The following is a 19,957-nucleotide window of genomic DNA, read 5'->3' as shown; positions in this document are numbered from 1 at the left end:
GGCAACCTGCTATGTCGATTACATGATTTAATTTGTTCAAATGATAGTCTACATTGTCACCTGTGCCCGGTGAGACCCTTAGGAACGTGTTCTAAAGCTTGTTCCTGCAAGCCTTTAGCAGGCAACAAGCTTCTGCCGGGATGCGTGAGATAATTTGACTTCATGACGTAAGCAAGCTTGTTCGCTTGGGAGTCATAGCGCTTGTCTTTAGCACAAGAAAGAACCTGATGGGATCCATTTTGTGTGTGAGAGAGAGAGAGAGACAGAGAGAGAGAGCATGAAAGAGCCTCTTCTGGCTTCTGGCTGACCTTTGTGTTTTCTCACTTTAAAAAATGCATTTGACTCATGGCTTTAAAATGCCATCTATATGCTTATGATTCCAAATTTCAGCCAGCTCCTCTCCCCTGAATTCCAGACTTTCATTCGACTGTCACCTTGTCCATCTCTACTTGGAATGTCTAATAAACGTGTCTAACTCACCATGCCCAGTGCCGACCTCCCGGCTGACCGCCCCCTCGCCTCCCCCACTACCTTCTCCCATTGTCATTCCCTCTCAGATAACAGCAACACAAATTTTCCCACTGCTCAGGCCAAAGAATGTGGAATCACCCTTGCCTTTTCCCCTTCCTTCGCACCCAGCATCCAGTCCTTCACATGATATGGTGAGCTCTCTCTTCAGAATATATCCCAAATGTGGCCACTTTTCACCGCCTCTTCTGCTACTTGCTGGTCTAAATCGCCACCGTCCCTCACCTGCAATGTTGCCCTTGCCTCCTGACTTCTCTCCCTGCTTCTGCTCTTGCTCCTGGAGGTCTGTTGGCCACTGGCTAGCCGGAGTGATTCTTTTCAATGTAACTCGAGTCCTGCCACTCCTCCAGTCTGAACTCTCCCTTGGTCCCCCCTCTTCTGGTCCACCAGTACTGTCTCTAACCTCATCTCATGATTCTTCTACCTCACATTGCCCCTCTGAAAGCTGGCCTCCTTGCTCCTCCTACAATATTCAGAGCACTGTCTGCCCCAGGGCCTTTGCATTGGTGGTTTCCTCTGCTTGGCAGACTGTCACAGATATCTGCCTGGTTCATTGGCTCATCTTGGGGCTCTGCTTCAAATGGCATCTTCCTAATGAGCCCTCCCTGGACCACCTTGTTTCGTCCTACCACCTCACTCCACCCAGCCTGCCAATGGCCCTTACTCTGCTCTATTTCGTCTTTCTCCATGGTGCTTAACACCTTAAAACCTGCTGCACGATTCATTTATTACCTTTCTGCTTTTACTAAAGAGTAAGCCCCAAGGGCATCTCTCTCTACGGCCTGAGCTTTTTTCATGGGCGTCTCTTCCCTGGGGGTGTCCCTCTGTAACCTCCTGCATTTATTCCCCTGGTGCTAAGATGATCTACTTGGAGGTTGGGATCAGATGTGAAGAGTCTACGCTTATGGGGCTGGAATGTTAATGTATCGCCTCTCCTAGAAATGCTTGCCTATTAAACCTCGGGCTCAATGGTGGAACAGTTAGACTTGGTCCTTATGAGAGGAGATGGGTAAGTGGGGGGTGGAGGTGGACATGAAAAGGTTTATTGTTTCTTTTTGTTAGCCCCTTTATCGATACGAATGAAATCTTTACAGAGCCTGTTGGCATGCTGTCAATTTTACTCTCACTTTTTAGTGGAAGGTAAGGATTTGGGGGCTAAGATGGGGTTGGCAAACTATGACCACAACCTGTTTTTGTAAATCAAATTTATGGGAACACAGCCACGACCATTCGTGATGTATTGTGCGTGGCTGCTTAGCGGAGCCCTTGTACCAGAGACCTTATGCCCGCCAAGTCTCAAATATTTACTATCTGGCCTTCACAGAAAAAAATTTGCCAACTCATGCTCTAGAAGAATCTTGCCAGCTGTGGAAGTGATCTGGTAGCTTGGAATTAAGTTCAACAGCTCAATTCAACAGACATTCACTGAACTGGACTGCGTACCAGATGCCAGAGTTGGAAGTGAAGAAAGTAGGCAAGGAGGTATCTTTTTTTTTTTTTTTTGACATTTTCAAGTTTTATTTGATTAGTATGGTAGGAACAAATCCTATAAAAGTTAAACTAGAGTAGGGCGCCTGGGTGGCTCAGTTGGTTAAGCGACTGCCTTCGGCTCAGGTCATGATCTGGAGTCCCTGGATCGAGTCCTGCATCGGGCTCCCTGCTTGGCGGGGAGCCTGCTTCTCCCTCTGACCCTCCCCCCCTCTCATGTGCTCTCTCTCTCTCATTCTCTCTGTCTCAAATAAATAAATAAAATCTTTAAAAAAAAAAAAGTTAAACTAGAGTAAAACACACATTTCTCCAACATATCAAAGGAGGTATCTTTATGGAACCCTTCCGGCCATGATTCCCACTTTGATTCAAATGGTCTTTCCCAAAAGTTTATCATGGGAAATTTCCAAATACAGAAAAGTAAAAAGAATTTGTACCGTGAGTACCCATACACCACCATCTAGATTCTGCAATTAGATTTTGCTAAACTGGCTTTGTCATATATCTGTGTATCCATCTCTCATCGATCCACATTATTGGTCTTACTGTTTCTACTGCTATTACTATTCTTACCATTGTTGTTATTTTCTGGTGCATTCAGAGTAAGTTGCAGACATCGGTCCACCTCAAACATTAACTAGATAGAGGTTAATTCAAATTAGCCTTTTATTTGAACTCCAATACTGTGATCTTGAAAGCAGCCTCCATTTAGCCAGAAGACACCACCATATAAAAGCTGAAAGTGAGAAAGGTTATCAGGGTGACGGAGGTAAGTATCAGGGGAATCATTCACCTAAATGTCTCCACTTCCTTGGTTCAGAGATGGATCAGCCTTTCAGGGCCAAGAACATTTTACTTGTGGTGAATTCTAGGAAATTTCTGTGGCTCAAAAGAGAGGGTCATGAGCTATTCTTTTCTGGAATGCTGCCAAAAACCCATGGGAAAGATAGGAACACATTATGCGTTCCACGCAGTGGTGGATCCCATGTAACTTCGGGGTCAGAAGGCTGGGTGATAGAAGAGACCCGGGGTTGTGCAGATTGCCCTCACGAGGGTGGAAGTGGGAGTCACAGATGCCCCTCTCTGATGGATGTACTTGGATGTCCTCAACCAGCAGCCCATTAATGACCTTCATAAACTAATGTTTACAAAACAATCAGTGTCTGGTTTGGAGCCAGTGGATGTCCTGGCTTCGGTGAGTCTGAATGCCTAATTTGGAATATTCCAGAGACATTTGTCATTTCATGAAGAGCCGCAGTAGTGCTCTGGGAGGCAAGTTACTAAAACCTGACCAACCTGCGAGAAAGCATTTTTGAGCTGCATGCTAGAAGGAGACAAAAACTGGACATGAGGAAATATGGAAGACGTCCGTGTATTTCTATAAAATACATCTTGGAGAAGAAAATCAGTAAGTCAGACAAAAGAGGAAAATACAATTTTTGAGAAAAAAAGGTCAAATAAAATATGTCGACATGTGTGGGTCTTTAAAGATTGTAAGGGTGTTATTTAGAATCATTTAGGGAAGGTTCTTCGTTGTCACATCGGCACAGAGTTTTCTTTATGCTTCCCAGGAGCCTGAGGGCCGTTGATGATGCAGCTACACACTCGGATATCCACACACGTTGGACATCTCCATCTGGATGGCAGATGACAGTGTGAAAAGTGTGCCAGGCTCCACGTACAGGGTCACGCTGCTCATCTCCAAAGTGGGCCCCGCCAGTGAACAGTTCCATGCCCTGTATTCCATCTGTAAACATTTGCCCCTCTCTGACTTTGCTTTGTCCTTGGTTTCGGTCTTCTAGCTTTTCAGCCCCATTCTTTTCCTCCACGGGGTCTGCAAAGAGAGCTCCCTGCCTTGCCCTGACCAGGCAGGCCCTCGGACTTAGTTTGCCCCCATGACTGGCCTCTCAAAGACAAGAAAAAAGGGAAGCTCTCACCCCTGGTACCGTTTCGAAGGTGGAGGGGGTTCTGAGGCCCAGAGGAGACTTTGAAAAGGTGGTCAAGGGCGCCTGGGTGGCTCAGTCGTTAAGCGTCTGCCTTCGGCTCAGGTCATGATCCCAGGGTCCTGGGATCGAGTCCCACATCGGGCTCCCTGCTCGGCAGGAAGCCTGCTTCTTGCTCTCCCACTCCCCCTGCTTGTGTTCCTGCTCTCACTATCTCTCTCTCTGTCAAATAAATAAATAAAATCTTTAAAAAAAAAAAAAAAAGAAAAAAGAAAAGGTGGTCAACTGAAAGCACCCCCAAGAGCCTTACAAATCTGCTAGAGAAGTGGGCAATGATGTACAGTGAAGCCGTTCTCTTCTGCTTCCTTTTAACGCAAAGCTCTCCTTGCAAATGCTGCTTATAACAGAGGAGCCTTCCAGGACCCCTGAACTCCAGACTTCAGTGCTGTGGCCCGTGGTATGCAGCGCTTCAGCTCTCAAGTCAAGTTTAAGAATTGTTTATCTCGGGGCGCCTGGGTGGCTCAGTCGTTAAGCGTCTGCCTTCGGCTCAGGTCAGGATCCCAGGGATCGAGCCCCGCATTGGGCTCCCTGCTCAGCGAGAAGCCTGCTTCTCCCTCTCCCACTCCCCCTGCTTGTGTTCCCTCTCTCGCTGTCTTTCTCTGTCAAATAAATAAATAAAATCTTAAAAAAAAAAAAAAAGAATTGTTTATCTTGCTGGATGGCTGGTCACCTTGGTAATAACATTTAAATGGACACATCCACTTTCTAAAAGGGTCAATATTTGTAAGAGCGTTTCTTTAGCCCAGGGAGCTTTGAAAACCCACCTCGTCTCCTCTTGCACAAAAGTATATTTTCCAGTTGTCTATCATCACCAAACAAATGATCTAGAAACCAAGTGGCTTAAAACAACCGTTTTTATTTGCGCAGTGGGGAAGGACGCATGGGGTGCTCCTGTCGTATCCACGTGGCACGGGCTTCTCCCCGGATGGTGGTCTCAGAGCCACGGCTCTGCTCACAGGCCAGCTACTCCCAGGAGGAGGAAGCAGAAGCCACCAGGCCGTCTCAGAGCCATGCCCACAACTGGCACAGAGTCGCTTGCACTGTATTGCACTGGTCAAAGCAACCAGAAGCCCTGCTTAGACCCGGAAGAAGAGAAGTAAACGCCACTTGCAATGGAGGGAGTATCGAAGTCACATGGCAGAAGACATGTCTCATGGGACATACTGTTGCAGCTGTTATAGGAAAAGAGAATCTTCTACCCCAAGATGATAAACAATGAGTCTGATCAACAGGGGGTGGTTGTGATTGTCGCAGGCTGGCCTGGGTTCAAGGACCCAGAGGGTTCTCACAGGACCAGCCAAGAGGGGCCCGGCTGCGTGCGGGATAGAAATCAACAGCAAGCCAGGAGGAAGGGAGAGCAGAGTTTATTGAAGACAGAGAGAGAGAGCACATACTGAGTGGCTGGGAGACCCAGAAAGGAAGGGGAGTGAGTCTCGTCTTTGCTCGGGGTCTGGAGTTTTTATAGAAGACAATGGTCTGGTGTCGCGTCCTCTCAGGCATCCAGGAACTGGTCAGAACAAGGAGCAGTGCTCTGATGTCCTCCATAAGTCACTTATGGAGCCAGGGGTCTTGGCGTCAAGGTGTCTGGAGTCAGAGGTCTTGGAAAAAGTTCACGATGGCCCGCCTGGTCACTCTGTAGGTGTTATCTATTGCGCTGGAAGACTCCAAAGAAATCGTTAAGTCCTTGACCTTTAGAAGGGGGACATAAGGCGGGGGTGCAGGTCCTAGCAAGAACAGAAGCAGGAAAAGGAGAAAAAAGGTAGTTTTTTTCCCATGGAGCCCCTTCAGCTTCCCTGTCTCACAACGATGGCCATGTTAAACATCTCACCCAGATGTGAGGGGAAGGTTTCCCACCGGCAGTGACATGGAAACTGAGCTAAAAGACGAATGGGGATAAGCCAGATCAAGGAGAGAGAAAATTGCAGACAGAGGCACAGCAAGCCAACAAGTGGGAAAATACACGTTCCAGAGCCTAAAAGAAGTCAGCCTGGTGGAAAGAGGGAGTGGAGTGCCTCTGTGTGTGTGTGTGTGTGTATCCTTGAGCAAGTATCAGCCTGTTGAGGGTGAGGCCAGATTAGAGACATCACAAGACCTTGTCTTGAGGGCCCTGAAGGTTTTCGGCCTTTATTAGATTTCCCTGGGACATGGAGAGTGGATTGGCCAGTGGCCAACCTGAAGGCAGGAAGAGGGGCGTGGCTACCAGATAAGATGACATTAGGCGTGGAATCCACAGGATTTCAAGGTGGAAGAGTGATGGGGATAGCTTGAGTTTCAGGCCCAGGCAATTGGCTAAATGTTGACATTTTTGGTAGCAATTGCAGAACCATTTACTAAAGATTGCAAAGAGCCTGACTGAGAGTCCATATTTCTATTTTATTTGGAGAGAGTTTCAGAAGTCAGCATCATGATGATAAGTAACAATACTGTGTTATTTCATGGCACTTTTAATATTCACATGTATTAGCTCAATTAGCCTTGAATCACAGTAAGGTAGAGAGGAAGGATTTGAGTCCCACTGACATATAAAGAGTCCAGGGGAAAGTCCTTTTTCCTCTACTACCTTGTTCTTTTAGAGCAGGGGTCTGCAAACCAGGCCTGCAGGCAAGCCTGGCCCACTACCTACTTTTTACAGTCTGTGAGCTGAGAGCAGTTTTTACATTTTTAAGTGGTTGAAATTAAAAAAAAAAAATCAAAAGAATATTTCATGACAAGTGAAAGTTATATGAAATTCAAATTTCAGTATAGTAGGGGCAAGGGCAGATCACCTCAAGATAGGGCACTTTTTTTTTTTTTTAAGATTTTATTTATTTATTTGAGAGAGAGAAAACAGGAGCAGGTGGAAGGGCAGAGGGAGAGGGAGAAGCAGGCTTACCGCTCAGCAGGGACTCGATCCCAGGACCCTAGGATCATGACCTGAGCCTAAGGCAAACGCTTAACTGACTGAGCCACGCAGGCATCCTCCCAGATGGGCCACTTTGGCAAGAAGATTATTTTGAGTTAAAAGAGATCAAAACCCAGCAGATTCAGGAAAAGCGCTTTACTTCCCCCTCAACTGCCTACATTTACATTGGAAGGGAGAGCCTGTACCAAGAAGAGAGCTATTAACAGAGGTTCCTCTTTACTTAAGAAACTTGTGTGCAGAGCAGGGCAACCTTCGTTTTACAAACATCTCTCACCTTCCTGCAAATGGGTCTTCCTTCCCTTTGTTTTCCCACGCCCCGCCCCCTCCCCTGAGCTCTGGACGCCAGATAAACCTCATGGTGCCTCAGTGTCTTTGGAATTTCAGGCTGTGTGGATTCCCTGCATTTACGAAATTAAATTTAATTTTCTCCTGTTCATCTGTCTCATGTCAATTTGATTCTTAGTCCAGCTAAAAGGATCTTGAAGGGCAGAGGAAATCCTTCCTCCCCAACAGTAACCATAATTAAAGTTTAATCAAAACAGCCACACCCATTTATTTACGGGCTGTCTATGGCTGGTTTGTTGCTACCAAGGCCACCTGGAGCAGTCTTCACAGAGAATGTATGTGGCCTGCAAAGCTGAAAACATTACCTTCTGGCCCTTTACAGAGTTTTCTGGCCCCTGTTTTAGAAATGCCACTCTCTTTCCTTTCCCCAAACCGCACAATGAGCTTTCTAGTATTTAGAGGACAGAGACCGGCAGCCATGCCTATAGCCTTGGCTAAGCATCCCAGCAATGAACTAGATCGGCTCACTGGCTCCTGCAAGTCCGCACTGCTCTGGGAAAACTCTTCAGCGCCTGCCCACTGCCCTCCACGGCAACCAAGCTCTTAACCAACTGGCTCCCCACTAGAGTGAGTCTCTTTTTTAGGCAGGAGCAAAAAAGTCTGCGCTCTGAGACTTGCCCCCTCTTCCTCCCCCGTTCTAAGCGCCAAACTTTCGGGTAGTACTGAGGGCATACCAAGCTCGTTGAATTCTCACTACAACCCTACCAGGGGGGTTCTATTATCCCCATCCCCATTTCACAGTGGAAGACCTGGGGGCACAGAGAGGCTGAGCCACCGGCCCCAGCTCGCGCTGCTAACAAGCGATGGAGGCACAAACGGAACCCACAGCGCCCTGATCGGAGCACCTGCCCGGCCCAGGGAGCCCCCAGACCCGGGGGGGGGGGTCGCATCTCTCCCGGGCGGGAGGGGCGCAGAGGTCGCTGGGCTGCAGAGCCCGCAGGGGAGGGGCGGAGGGCGGCGCGAGAGGAGCCCGGCTGCCCGGAAACAGTGGGGGCGTCCCTCGCCCCAAATCCCCGGAGACCCGCAGACTCCCGCCTCCCGCCCACCCGGCGGCCGCGGGCGCCGAAACGCTGAGTCACGGTGAGACGGCTGGCCCGGCGCCCTCCCCGCCCTGCGCTCAGCGCCCGCGCCCCGCGCCGCCGCCCCAGCCGCCGCCGCCGCCGCCGCCGTGTGGGGACCGCAGGCCCGCGGGGGTGCTGGGCTCCCGGCGCGGGACCCCGCCTTCCCCAGCCCGCCGTCGACTCCCGGGGGCAGCTCCTGGCAGGGGACGGGAGATGCTTCAGTAGGTCTCTGACACTGGGCGAAGGTGGTAGGCGGCTTTCCTGTCTGCCAAGCACTGCGATCTGGTAAGCACCTCGTCAGTTGTCCGCGTGCACAGCATTTACGGGCGGGAGTCTGGAAGGACCTAGAAGTGGCGCATGGAGGGGGAAAGCCCTTCCTAGTTGTTGTAGGTAGGTGCTGACGGTTCTGTACCGCTCTGAGGATTGAATTCACTTCTGAGCCCCACTGTCCAGCGCCCAGTAAGTATTGATTGACGGCCTGCCCCCAGGAGGACACATTTTGACGGACGGGCCGGGACTTGCGGAGTAGAGTGCTCTCCATAACAGGAGTTAACGTTCTTAGAAGGCTCACTACACTTCGTTGAGGTAGGCAGCCTTAGTACCCCTATTTCACAGATGGAAAAACTGAGGAACAGAGAGGCTTAGCAAGTGGCCTCAGGTCACACAGCTGGTACCCGGTGACGCCGGGATGCAAACCCAGGCTCTCGGGCTCTAGGGTCTATGCTTCTTGCTAAAGCATCTCTGTTGATTTGAGTAGGAATCTTTGAAGGAATGGATTCTATTTCGCTTGAAGAGTTTTAGAGATTTGGTGGTACTGTCTGCAAGCATTTGAAGTGGAAAAGATATGGATTGTGTCTGTTCTGGGATACTCCATTCGGTAGAACTCAGGCCCACAAAGAGAAAACTCTTTTGAATAATAAAGGCGGGGTATAGATTGGTCCTCAAATACAAGATGCATCGTCAAGGGCACCTCCTTTTCAGTTTCCGGCGCTCTTGAAGACTTCCTGACAAAGCTCAGATTTCTTGCCACTAAACTTCGCCCTGAACTTTAGGGATAGATGGATCTTTGAATTTGGTGACCCTCGAAGATCCTTTCAGTGCCGAGAGCTTTGACATGTTCTGGTGAGAGTCACAGACCTCATGGATTTCCTTTGTGTTCCCTTAGTCACCACGTAAATCTCAGCCTCAGGGTAGCACCTACCTTGTGGGGGCAATGTGGGGTTGGGGAGGTTGAGAAATTTCAATGAGATAAAGCAGATAAAGGGGCGCCTGGCCCAGTTAGTAGAGCATGCGACTCTTGACCTTGAGGTCATGAGTGCCAGCCCCATGATGGGCGTGGAGCCTACTTAAAAAAAAAGGAAAGCAGATAAATTGCTCATTAGTGGTAAGTGCCCAGCAGAGCTGTTATTGCTAAATCTTGTAAAAGATGGCTGTGGGATTATATGAGATTGCAAATAATTAGTGGTACTGATACATTAGTACTCGTACATATTCACCAGCATTATTGTTTAAAATTTCCTAATCCAGGTCTTGTACAGAGTAAGGAGTCAATATATTGTAGCTGTTAATATTTCGGGCAGGTCTGAATTTAATATCCTTTATTTCGTAGTCTTTGGATGTGCCCGCCTTATGATTTTTCTTTTTTGTTGCTCCTCTTTTGGCCCTCTAACCTCTACAGCTTAGCATCGGAACACTCTCTTTAGACTTCGACATGGCATCCTCCAAGAAGGTTACCCTGTCAGTGCTGAGCCGGGAGCAGTCGGAAGGGGTTGGAGCCAGGGTCCGCAGAAGCATTGGCAGACCCGAGGTTTGCTGCTTGGGTGGCTGTTTCGTGCTTTCCTGCAAAAGGCACGGGGGGTGGGGGGGACACACTGAGGCTTAACTTGGGAAGAGAGGGCCCGGGAAAATCATGAGCTGCCTTGTGGGGGTGCCGTAGGGGCCAACTCTAAACTCAGCAGTTAGGGTCCCCACTGGACCAGTCCTAGCCCGAAGGGGGTTTCGCTAACATGGGTACAGAGGTCCGGCGCAGAAGGTGCAGCTGAAGCATCTTCACCCCTCTCCACGTTCCCTTGTCCTATCCTGGGTTGATCTACCAGCCTGAGCATGCACATCTCCAAACACGCCCACCTTATAGCCCCAAGTTGACTCGCCCGCGGTTCAAAGCATCAGGGAGTAACTTTAGGTTCCAGTTCCAAATTCCCAGGGTCACGTACCCGCCTCCCCCTTGGCCAGTCAGCCTCGCCAGGGATTTGGGTTCATGGAAAAACCACTGAGACCCGACTTTGTGGACCTCCTGTGGGGACGGGGGTGCGTGAAGTCTTCTCTCATAGGAAGTGATTTTAGGTTAGGTAGAGCTCGCTCAGCATGAGAGCAGTTTTATTTGAAAATTACAGAGGACGTGGGACTTGCAGAAAAGAACATCTTATTTGCACAGAAAGGTATCAAATGGTGGTTATAGCCCAGGGAATACAGTGCTCATCGCCATCCCCGATTCCAAAAAGATTTTTTGATTGAAGTATGACTGACATATGACATTGTCTTAGTTTCGGGTGGACAACATAGCGATTTGGTATTTGCATATATTGGGAAACAGTCACCACAATCAATCTAGTTAACATCTGTCACCATACATAGACAACTTTTTTTCTTGTGATGAGAACTTTTAAGATTTACTCTCTTAGCAACTTCTAAATATGCAAAACAATGTTAATTACAGTCACCATGCTGCACATGACATCCCCAGGGCTTATTGATCTTATAACTTATTTATCTTATAACTGAAAGTTTGTACTTTTTGAACACCTTGATGTTTTTCACCCACCCCCCACCCCTCGCCTCTGGCAACAACCATTAAGCTGTTCTCTGTGTCTGTGAGCTTCGTTCATTTATTTATTTTTTGATTCCACACGTAAGTGAGCTCATACGGTATTTGGCTTTCTCTGTTTCGCTTAGCATAATGCCCTCAAGATCTACCCACGTTGTTGCACATGACAAGATCTCATTTTTTTATGGCTGAGTAATATCTCATTTTGTGTGTGTATGTGTGTGTGTACACACACACATATATATTACGTTTTCTTTTTCCATTCAGTGGGCGTTTAGGTGGTTTCCGTGTCTTGGCTATTGTGAATAATGTTGCCATGAACGCGGGGGTACAGATCACTTTTCAAGTCTGTGTTTTCATTTTCTTTGGGTGAACACCCAGAAGTGGGATCGCTGGATCATATTTTTCGGGGAACCTCCTACTGTTTTCCATAGTGGCTGCACCAATTTATATTCCTACGGACAGTGCACAAGGGTTCCCTTTTCTCCACACCCTTCCCTATACTTGTTATTTCTTGTCTTTTTGACGCTAGCCATTCTGACAGGTGTGAGGTGATCTCTCAGTGTGGTTTGGATTTGCATTTCCCTGATGATTGGTGGTGTTGAGCATCTTCCCCCCCCCCAAAATATTTTTGAATAAAAGAAGAAGTATATTAGGGAAATGGATTCTTTTTTAAAAATGAGGTCAGTTTGTTCCTCTTCTTAAAATCTGCTCTGATATTTTCATACTCTTTCTGCCATTAGCTTCCTTTTCATCTGTGAATGTCTTTTGGGGTCCCTCAGACATTGTTTTCCAAAGGGATACACACAGACAGGATTATTCTAAGGGCTAAATGCACAGTGGATGTTGGGGAGATACAGATGGATGTGGTATCATATTGTACTAGGCCACATCACCACAGAAAAATTACAAAGAATTTGGACACGCATCACTAAAGCCATTATTGTATGTCGAGGGTAGCTAAATCTTTAATTACTCCATCTGCCAGAACACATCTGCTGAGGGTTTCTTAATTTTTTTTTGTCTTGTGAACCTCTTTGGCGGTCTGATGAAAACAACACGTTTCTTCTCAGAATAATATTTTTTGTTTTTTTTTTAAAGATTTTATTTATTTATTTGACAGAGAGGGAGAGTGAGAGAGCACTAACGGGGAGCGGCAGAGGGAGAGGGACATGAGATCATGACCTGAGCTGAAGGCAGGTGCTTAACTGACTGAGCCACCCAGGCACCCCAGAATAATATTTTTTAAATGCAGGAAATAAAACACATAGGATTACAAAGGAAAACATATCGAAATATGGTGAACGCAGTATTACAAAAGGAATTTGTAACCTAGTAATTTTGCATTAAATAACAAGACTTGGTGGCAGGTCATATAATTATCTAATTTCAAAGCTGTGAGGAGCATGAACAAGAATAGTTCCGTATACCGGGGCGCCTGGGTGGCTCAGTCTGGTAAGCATCCAACTCTTGATTTTGGCTCAGGTTGTGATCTCAGGGTCCTGAGATCGAGCCCTGCGTTGGTCTCCGCACTCAGTGCGGAGTCTGCTCGAGGATTCTCTCTCTCCCTCTCCCCTGCTCCTCCCCCCCAACAAATAAATAAATCTTTGAAAAAGTAGTTCAGTATACTTGCAATAACTGTCATGTGATATGAAAACAGCTTTGATTTCTAGTGGTGACAGAGTCACAGATACTGGAAATTTACTCTGCTTCTTTGACTGTATTCATGACTAAAGTATTAAATTTCAGCCTGGAGATGGCTGGTGGTGACTGTTGTTCACCAGTGTCAACGTACTTAATGGTAACTGGTAAATTCTATTATGTACATTGTACTACAAAAAAAAAAATCCAAAAGGAAAACAATTTTCAGTTAGAGGTTAGCGAAAAGAAAGACGTATTTTTTTTCCCAGCCAAGTTTATAGCTGCCCTGAATTCTATCCATGGTACCCAGTTAAGAGTCCCTGGCTGAAAACCTATGCTTTAAAGACCCCCCACATTCTACTAATTTAGAGGGTCTCCTGTGTATGCCTCTACCCTAAGGAAAAATATGCGGATCGGAATCATTCCTAATGCCACCATCCTGGCTTAATCACGATTAAGACAGAGGGTGTTTCCTTTTGTCTCCATGTAGCCGTATATTTTACATCATGGTGATTATATAAAATAAACAATTTTGTGTCCTTATTTTTTCATTTAACAGAGTAACGTAAGCACTTCCCATGGTATTATAAACTGTTCATGCACATCTTTTTTTTCCTCTTTTGAGAGAGAGAGAGAGAGGAGGAAGAGGGAAAAGAGCAAGGTGCCAGCTATCCATACTTTTTAAAATTTAATTTAATTTAATTTTTTAAAAGATTTTATTTATTTATTTGACAGACAGTGAGAGACCGTGAGAGAGGGAACACAGCAGGGGGAGTGGGAGAGGGAGAATGCAGGGCTTGATCCCAGGACCCTGAGATCATGACCTGAGCCGAAGGCATACACTTAACGACTGAACCACTGAGGCGCCCCAACACACACATGTGAGGCCTGGAGGGGCAGGGGGGACAGAGAATCTTAAGCAGGCTCCACGCCCAGTGTGGAGCCCAACTCGGGGCTCGATCTCACCACCCTGAGATCACAACCTGAGCTGAAATCAGGAGTCCGACGCTTAACCGACTGAGCCACCCAGGTGCCCCCTTCACGAACATCATTTAAATAGCTGTGACGTGTTCCCATGTACAGCATACCATTATTGTCTTACTCATGGACCTACTTTTGACCATTAAAATTGTCACCATATTTTTTCAGTGCCCTGCACTCTATCAGCTTGTTGGAATGGTAGACCCCTCACCCTCCAATCAGCAGAGAAGGGAAGCACCGATCTAGTTTCAGGGCAGTACGTTTGAGACTTTTTGTGCCAACGCTTTGTCTCTGAAGAAACATCTCTGACACTTTGGAGCCCAAAGCTATTTGAGTGTAGAATTTACAACAGTGTTTGGAATGAGTGGCCCTCAGTGACCTGTTCCCTATGTGTGTAAATGAGGGAGTAGAAGTGTTTACAAAGCTTCCACTGAGCCTTTTGGTGATGAACAATAAAGAAGAGACGGAGGGGGGTTAGCTCACACCTTTTATTACGATTCTGTGTGGGTCGAGGCGGCCAGGCTGGATGTGAATGATTGCATAGTGTGATGTTAGCAGCTTCTTCGACGGTGCCCCCAAAAGGAGGGAAGCCCACGACTCATTTGTACTTGCCTCTGTCCTCCACTCCCCCTTCCAGCGGACACTCCTTGGTGGAACGTGATTTTCCTGGGACCACTCTCAGACATATTTTTTTATCACGAAGAATTTCTAACCTAGAAAAAGAGAGAAAATAGTGTAATGAATCTCCATGTCCCCAACCTCCATAGTGATCAACTCATGGACATTCTCATTTCCCCTATATCCCCCGTCCTTTCCGGCCCTCAAAGTATTTTAAAGGTGGATCATTTCATTTTACTTGTGAATATTTCAGTTTGTGTCTCTAAAAGATACGAACTTTAAAAAATAAAACTATAATCCCATTACACACTTAAAAATTATGAGTCCCTTGATATCATCAAATAACCTTGAGGAATCTTGGTCCTGACTGATACAGCCTCTGTAGATGGCATTCTCCATTATCAGGGTCTCGGGATGTTGAGTCCAGGTGGAGGAGCGTAGAGTCATAGCTCAAGTGCATTCAAGGCTGAATCTAGATCTCAGTCTGGACTACGTACTGGCAGTTTCCTTCTGCCTTTTCATTGTTTCTGTCGGGCCCCTGTCTAGATGCTGAGTAGGCCCAGGAGGTAGTCTGAGTTGCTGGAGTCTGCCTTCGATGGGCCTTTCCCTTCTGCTGCTGCCATGTTGCCTTGATATAGGCTGGCGTTTTGTGGGGTGTTGGGAGGGTAGGCCTTTAGTTGGTTCCAGGCTGCCGCCAAGGCATTATTGCCTTTCTCTCAGTTAGCATTAGGTTCAAGCTGTGTAACAAAGTAGCCACTAAAAACCAGTGGTTTACATATGTAAGGATTTGTGTTTCTCTTTCGAAAACCCAAGGTCTAGGGTGGGCCTGAAGCCCTCCCACTTTTCAGAGACCCATGCTTAGTTCATCATTTTTAGTACTTTCTTTCTTTCTTTTTTTTTTTTTTTTTAAAGATTTTATTTACTTATTTGAGAGAGAGAGAATGAGAGACAGAGAGCATGAGAGGGAGGAGGGTCAGAGGGAGAAGCAGACTCCCCGCCGAGCAGGGAGCCCGATGCGGGACTCGATCCCGGGACTCCAGGATCATGACCTGAGCCGAAGGCAGTCGCTTAACCAACTGAGCCACCCAGGCGCCCCTTTTTAGTACTTTCTTAAGTGCATCACCTTGTGGCCTGAAACAGCCGTTGGGGCAATAGCAACCATTTGCCCTTGGGTGCAGAGAGGAGGAAGAGGGAAAAGAGCAAGGTGCCAGCTAGCCATACTTTTTAAAATTTAATTTAATTTAATTTTTTAAAAGATTTTATTTATTTATTTGACAGACAGTGAGAGACAGTGAGAGAGGGAACACAGCAGGGGGAGTGGGAGAGGGAGAATGCAGGGCTTGATCCCAGGACCCTGAGATCATGACCTGAGCTGAAGGCGTACACTTAATGACCGAACCACTGAGGCGCCCCATCCTTTTTTTAACATATATAAAGGGTTTCCCTAAAAGGCTTACCCAGCAACTTCTACATACCCCCCATTAGCCAGACTCAGTCATGTGATCACACCCAGCTACGAGGGTGCCTAGGGACCTAACATAAGGACCACTCGGGATGTTTGTAGTACTTTCTATGCACACGGAGTTATTCTAGATGGAGTGGAGCATCATAAAAAAGCACAATGTTGGCCCTATCCGCAAGGAACTGACATTCCTGGTAGCTATGCGTGTTTCCTGATTTAATAAAAGGCCAGGCAGCTGGAGCTTTACTAGGGGAGTACCACACACTGGAGGGGTGGTGGCCACAGCTCTTGACTGGCCTTCTCAGGACATCAGAAGAAATAGCTTGGAAGCTGCCACCTGCAGGAAGGAAAGGACGTTCTCCTATTGTTCAAAAACTTTGAAAAGATCATCAGTTTAATATGTAGAGAGAGAAGGATGTGGATGAGTTGGTGACCACGTCAAAACGTAGAAAATCCGAGTTCTATCAATCAAATCCTGCCTACAGATCATAAGGCATGCCCTTGACATGCCCTTGAATACTTGCTAAATGTTTACTGAATGTTAGGAACTTGATTTATTTTTTTTTTGACAGTTTATTTGTTTATTTGACACAGAGAGAGAGAGCACAAGCAGGGGGAGCTGCAGAGGGAGAGGGAGAAGCAGGCTCTCCGCCGAGCAGGGAGCCCGATGCGGGACTCGATCCCAGGACCCTGGGATCATGACCTGAGCCAAAGACAGATGCTTAACCGACTGAGCCACCCAGGCGTCCCTCGAATGTTAGAAACTTTAATAAAGCCTGATACTCAACCCCGCAAATCACACTTCAGTACAGCAGTCTGATGCAAGATACTCTTGCTTGTTGGAGGAAGAGTGTCTCCCACTTGTGCCCCATCTCTTGGCCGTAAACACTTCATCCTTCTGGCTCTCCTCAGCCAGCCTCCGGCTTCTGCAGGCTTTTCCTCGTGCTACCTTTCTTCCTGTGTCTGTCCCTGCATCGTGAATTGGCAGCCAGAAGGTTCGAATGTGCGATCGATATAGAACAAACAGTCCTTGCCAAGTGATGACTATCGTCCTGTGAGCGGTGGGTGGTGATGAGAGTGGGCTTGGCAAGAAGGAACCTCAGCTTTTCACGATTTATTTAACAGCAGCCCATATTTGCTCATGTGAAACTCTTTCCATTTTTTTTTTTTTAGTTTTTGTGTGTGTGTGTGTGTGTGTTACAGTATTTTTACTTCTCTGCTGAAGGTATAGTGGATGGTCTATTAGCTTCAGTGATTTGATATTTATGTCCATTATGAACTGCTCGCCACCACAAGCCTGGGCCCCATCTGTCAGCAGACAGCGTTGTCACAGGTGTTATCGACTGTATTCCCTAGGCTGTCCTTTCCATCCCCCATGACTGACTTATTTTGTAACTGGAAGTTTCTACCTCTTCATGCCCTTCACCTATCTGTTGGACGCCAAACTGATACCAAGAAGCAATACATATTCATCTCCTCTTTACCCACATTTTAATATCATAGAACCCTAATAGTGTAGAACTAAAAAGCCATTTTAAGAAGCCATCTGAAGCCTTTTTTGCATGTGGGGAAACTGTGGCTCAGAGACTTGTTGGTGCGCTGTAGCAGATCCCCACCCATCTGTGTCAGACCTACTGCGCTCCAGGCATTGGACCAGCTGCTCACCGTTCATTGTTTCCAGTCCTTTCAGCTACGTCTTATCCCGTGAGAGGAAAAAGAAATAATATGAGAGGAGGATTTTCACCCTCCTCCTCCCAGCCCTGGTTCCATTCATGGGCTTTCATTGAGCTGAAGTGGAGTTATGAGTGACAGGATAAAATTGAAAAGATCCAGGAGTGATTTTCACTGGAAGGGGTAGGAGAGTTCCTGGTGGGAGAGAGAGTCCATTCCAGAAGGTGAGAGGGTATGAGGGTGTGAGGAGTTGAGTGAGAGGAGATGGAAATATTGGGGACGTGCTGGAGAGCAGTGAGGGCGGTTTGAAATGGACCTTGAGGTTGATGTGCCCTCTTGGGCATTTGGGGGAGAATTCAGTAAATGTTTTCCTGTTCAGTTACCTTTTAATATTTCACTACATGAAACGCCGACTGAGATGGGCTTAAAGGGGCCCAGCTTTTTATGGGTGACAGTCCACATTTTAAAGTGAAGGACCTGAGACTTGGTTACGTGAAAAACTTGCAGCAGCTTGTTGAATTTATGTGTGTGTACAGTATATGGTGTGTGTGTGTGTGTGTGTGTTTTCCCATGGAGAGTGAAAATAAGAGTAGAAACCAGAGCCAGGGACAAAGAGAGGGTCTAGTACTCTCATTTCTAGCAGCATGATCCAGTAGATACCCTGAAACAAACACGTAACTTGAAAATGTAATTAGCTCAGCTGCTGGGAAGCTGGAGAACGTCTTAGAGTCCAAAAACAGTGAGAAAGAAAGAAGAAACTCTGAATGGTTTCATAGCCATTAGGGCAATGGAGTCAGTATTTTAAAAGCCTGTTACAAAGACAACAGGTCCAGATGATTTTACAAACAGATTTCACCCAATATTTAAGATACAGATACAGGAGATGAGGCTCCCGGGAGTCCCCCCTCACTTCATGAAATGACATTGCCTTGCAGTCAGCAGCAGATGACAACAGACAAGTGAAAGGATCGCTTTTATACACATTTTTGCAAGAATCATAAGCAAAATATTAACCACTCAGACACAGCAGTGTATAAAAAAGATAATACATCACCACAAAGTTTGGATTGTCAGAATGTAGCAAATTTACTTTAATGTTGGAAAATCTATTTACATAATTTACCAACAGTAAAAGACTACAGGAAATAAAAGGCATCTCAATAGTGCAGAAAAAGCATTCAATAAAATTCAACAACTGTGTATATTCAAAAAATTAGTAAACTAGAAATGGAAGGGGAATTCTTTTATCTTATGAAGGGAATCTGCAGAAAGCCTGCATTAAACAACCTGTGTGCTGGTCAATCTTGAAAAAGCAATCTATATAAAATCCGGGAGAAAACAAGGACATCTATTACTGTCATTTCTACTCAGCATTGTTGTAGATGCGCTAGCTTGCAAAAAAACAAGAAAAAGAAACAGAACGTGTAAAGATTGAAAATGAAGGGGCGCCTGGGTGGCTCAGTCGTTAGGCGTCTGCCTTCGGCTCGGGTCATGATCCCGGGGTCCTGGGATTGAGCCCCGCATCGGGCTCCCTGCTCGGCGGGAAGCCTGCTTCTCCCTCTCCCACTCCCCCTGCTTGTGTTCCCTATCTCGCTGTCTCTCTCTCTCTCTCTGTCAAATAAATAAATAAAATCTCAAAAAAAAACCCCAACAAATCTAGGGGCGCCTGGGTGGCTCAGTCATTAAGCATCTGCCTTGGGCTCAGGTCATGATCCCAGGGTCCTGGGATCGAGCCCCACATCGGGCTCCCTGCTCTGCGGGGTGTCTGCTTCTCCCTCTCCCACTCCCCCTGCTTGTGTTCCCTCTCTGTGTCTCTCTGTCAAATAAATAAAATCTTAAAAAAAAAAAAAAAGAAAATGAAGGGGAAAGCCCATTATTTGCTGATGGGTGTTAGTTGGAATATTATCCCCAAATATTAACTGCCCACCCCCCCATGGGATTATACACTCCCCCCCCACTTTTAGGTACATTACCTGTGAGTCCCATAGGCAGGGTTTAAGTGCCCTCCTCCTGCCTTGGGCTTGGCCATGTCACATGGTGTGACCAATGGGACATGTTAATGTGATTGCGCACTATTTGGCTTGGCTTCCATTTGCTCCTGTCCTTGGTTATGAGCATGTCCTAGATAGTGGCCACTGTTTCAGCTTGGGTTGGAGAATGAGAAGCCATGTGGAGGCCAGCAAAACCCAGAAAAACGGCAGCCTGCCACAGTTTTAATCTAATGCAAGCAAAAGTAATTTGTGAACTACTGGGCAAAAGCTTATTGATAAATACACGGGTGATCTGAATGTCCACAAAGAAAACCCAAAAGAAGCTACAGATAGATTATTAAAATTAATAAGAGCTTAGCAATGTTCAAAAATCACTTTTCTATTCACATTTTTAAATCCCTAGTAGCATATACTGTTCAAGAACATAATTTAAAAATCCTAT

At 46.6% G+C, this 19,957-nt stretch overlaps 1 protein-coding gene and 1 long non-coding RNA gene across 17 annotated transcripts in view; both read left to right on the top strand.

Annotated features, from left to right (window-relative positions):
• Positions 1-548: 548 nt before the first annotated feature.
• LOC135362005 (uncharacterized) lies at positions 549-3,411 on the top strand. The gene is made up of 3 exons (XR_010406307.1): positions 549-662; positions 1,853-2,010; positions 3,245-3,411. It is a non-coding gene; the product is annotated as an uncharacterized LOC135362005 (long non-coding RNA).
• A 4,533-nt stretch (positions 3,412-7,944) lies between these two features.
• The window catches only part of PIR (pirin), a 103,156-nt gene continuing 91,143 nt past the window's right edge, over positions 7,945-19,957 (top strand). For 2 of the 16 annotated variants that reach the window (XM_064573779.1, XM_054507310.2), the window contains exons 1-2: positions 8,345-8,612; positions 10,006-10,134. In XM_064573779.1, the coding sequence (XP_064429849.1) occupies positions 10,039-10,134 (96 nt within the window). In that variant the 5' untranslated portion in view covers positions 8,345-8,612; positions 10,006-10,038. Of the gene's footprint in view, positions 8,613-8,699; positions 8,718-8,815; positions 8,913-10,005; positions 10,135-19,957 lie in introns of those variants that run through there. The other 14 variants (XM_064573777.1, XM_054507294.2, XM_064573776.1 and 11 more) reach the window with 13 other exon arrangements.

The sequence above is a fragment of the Mirounga angustirostris genome, unplaced genomic scaffold (assembly GCF_029215605.1).
Source record: "Mirounga angustirostris isolate CCGP_5_RB_7025 unplaced genomic scaffold, mMirAng1.0.hap1 SCAF_11, whole genome shotgun sequence".
Taxonomy (NCBI): Eukaryota; Metazoa; Chordata; class Mammalia; order Carnivora; family Phocidae; genus Mirounga; species Mirounga angustirostris.
Note: the sequence above shows the minus strand (reverse complement) of the source record. Positions and strands in the feature narration are given on the sequence as shown.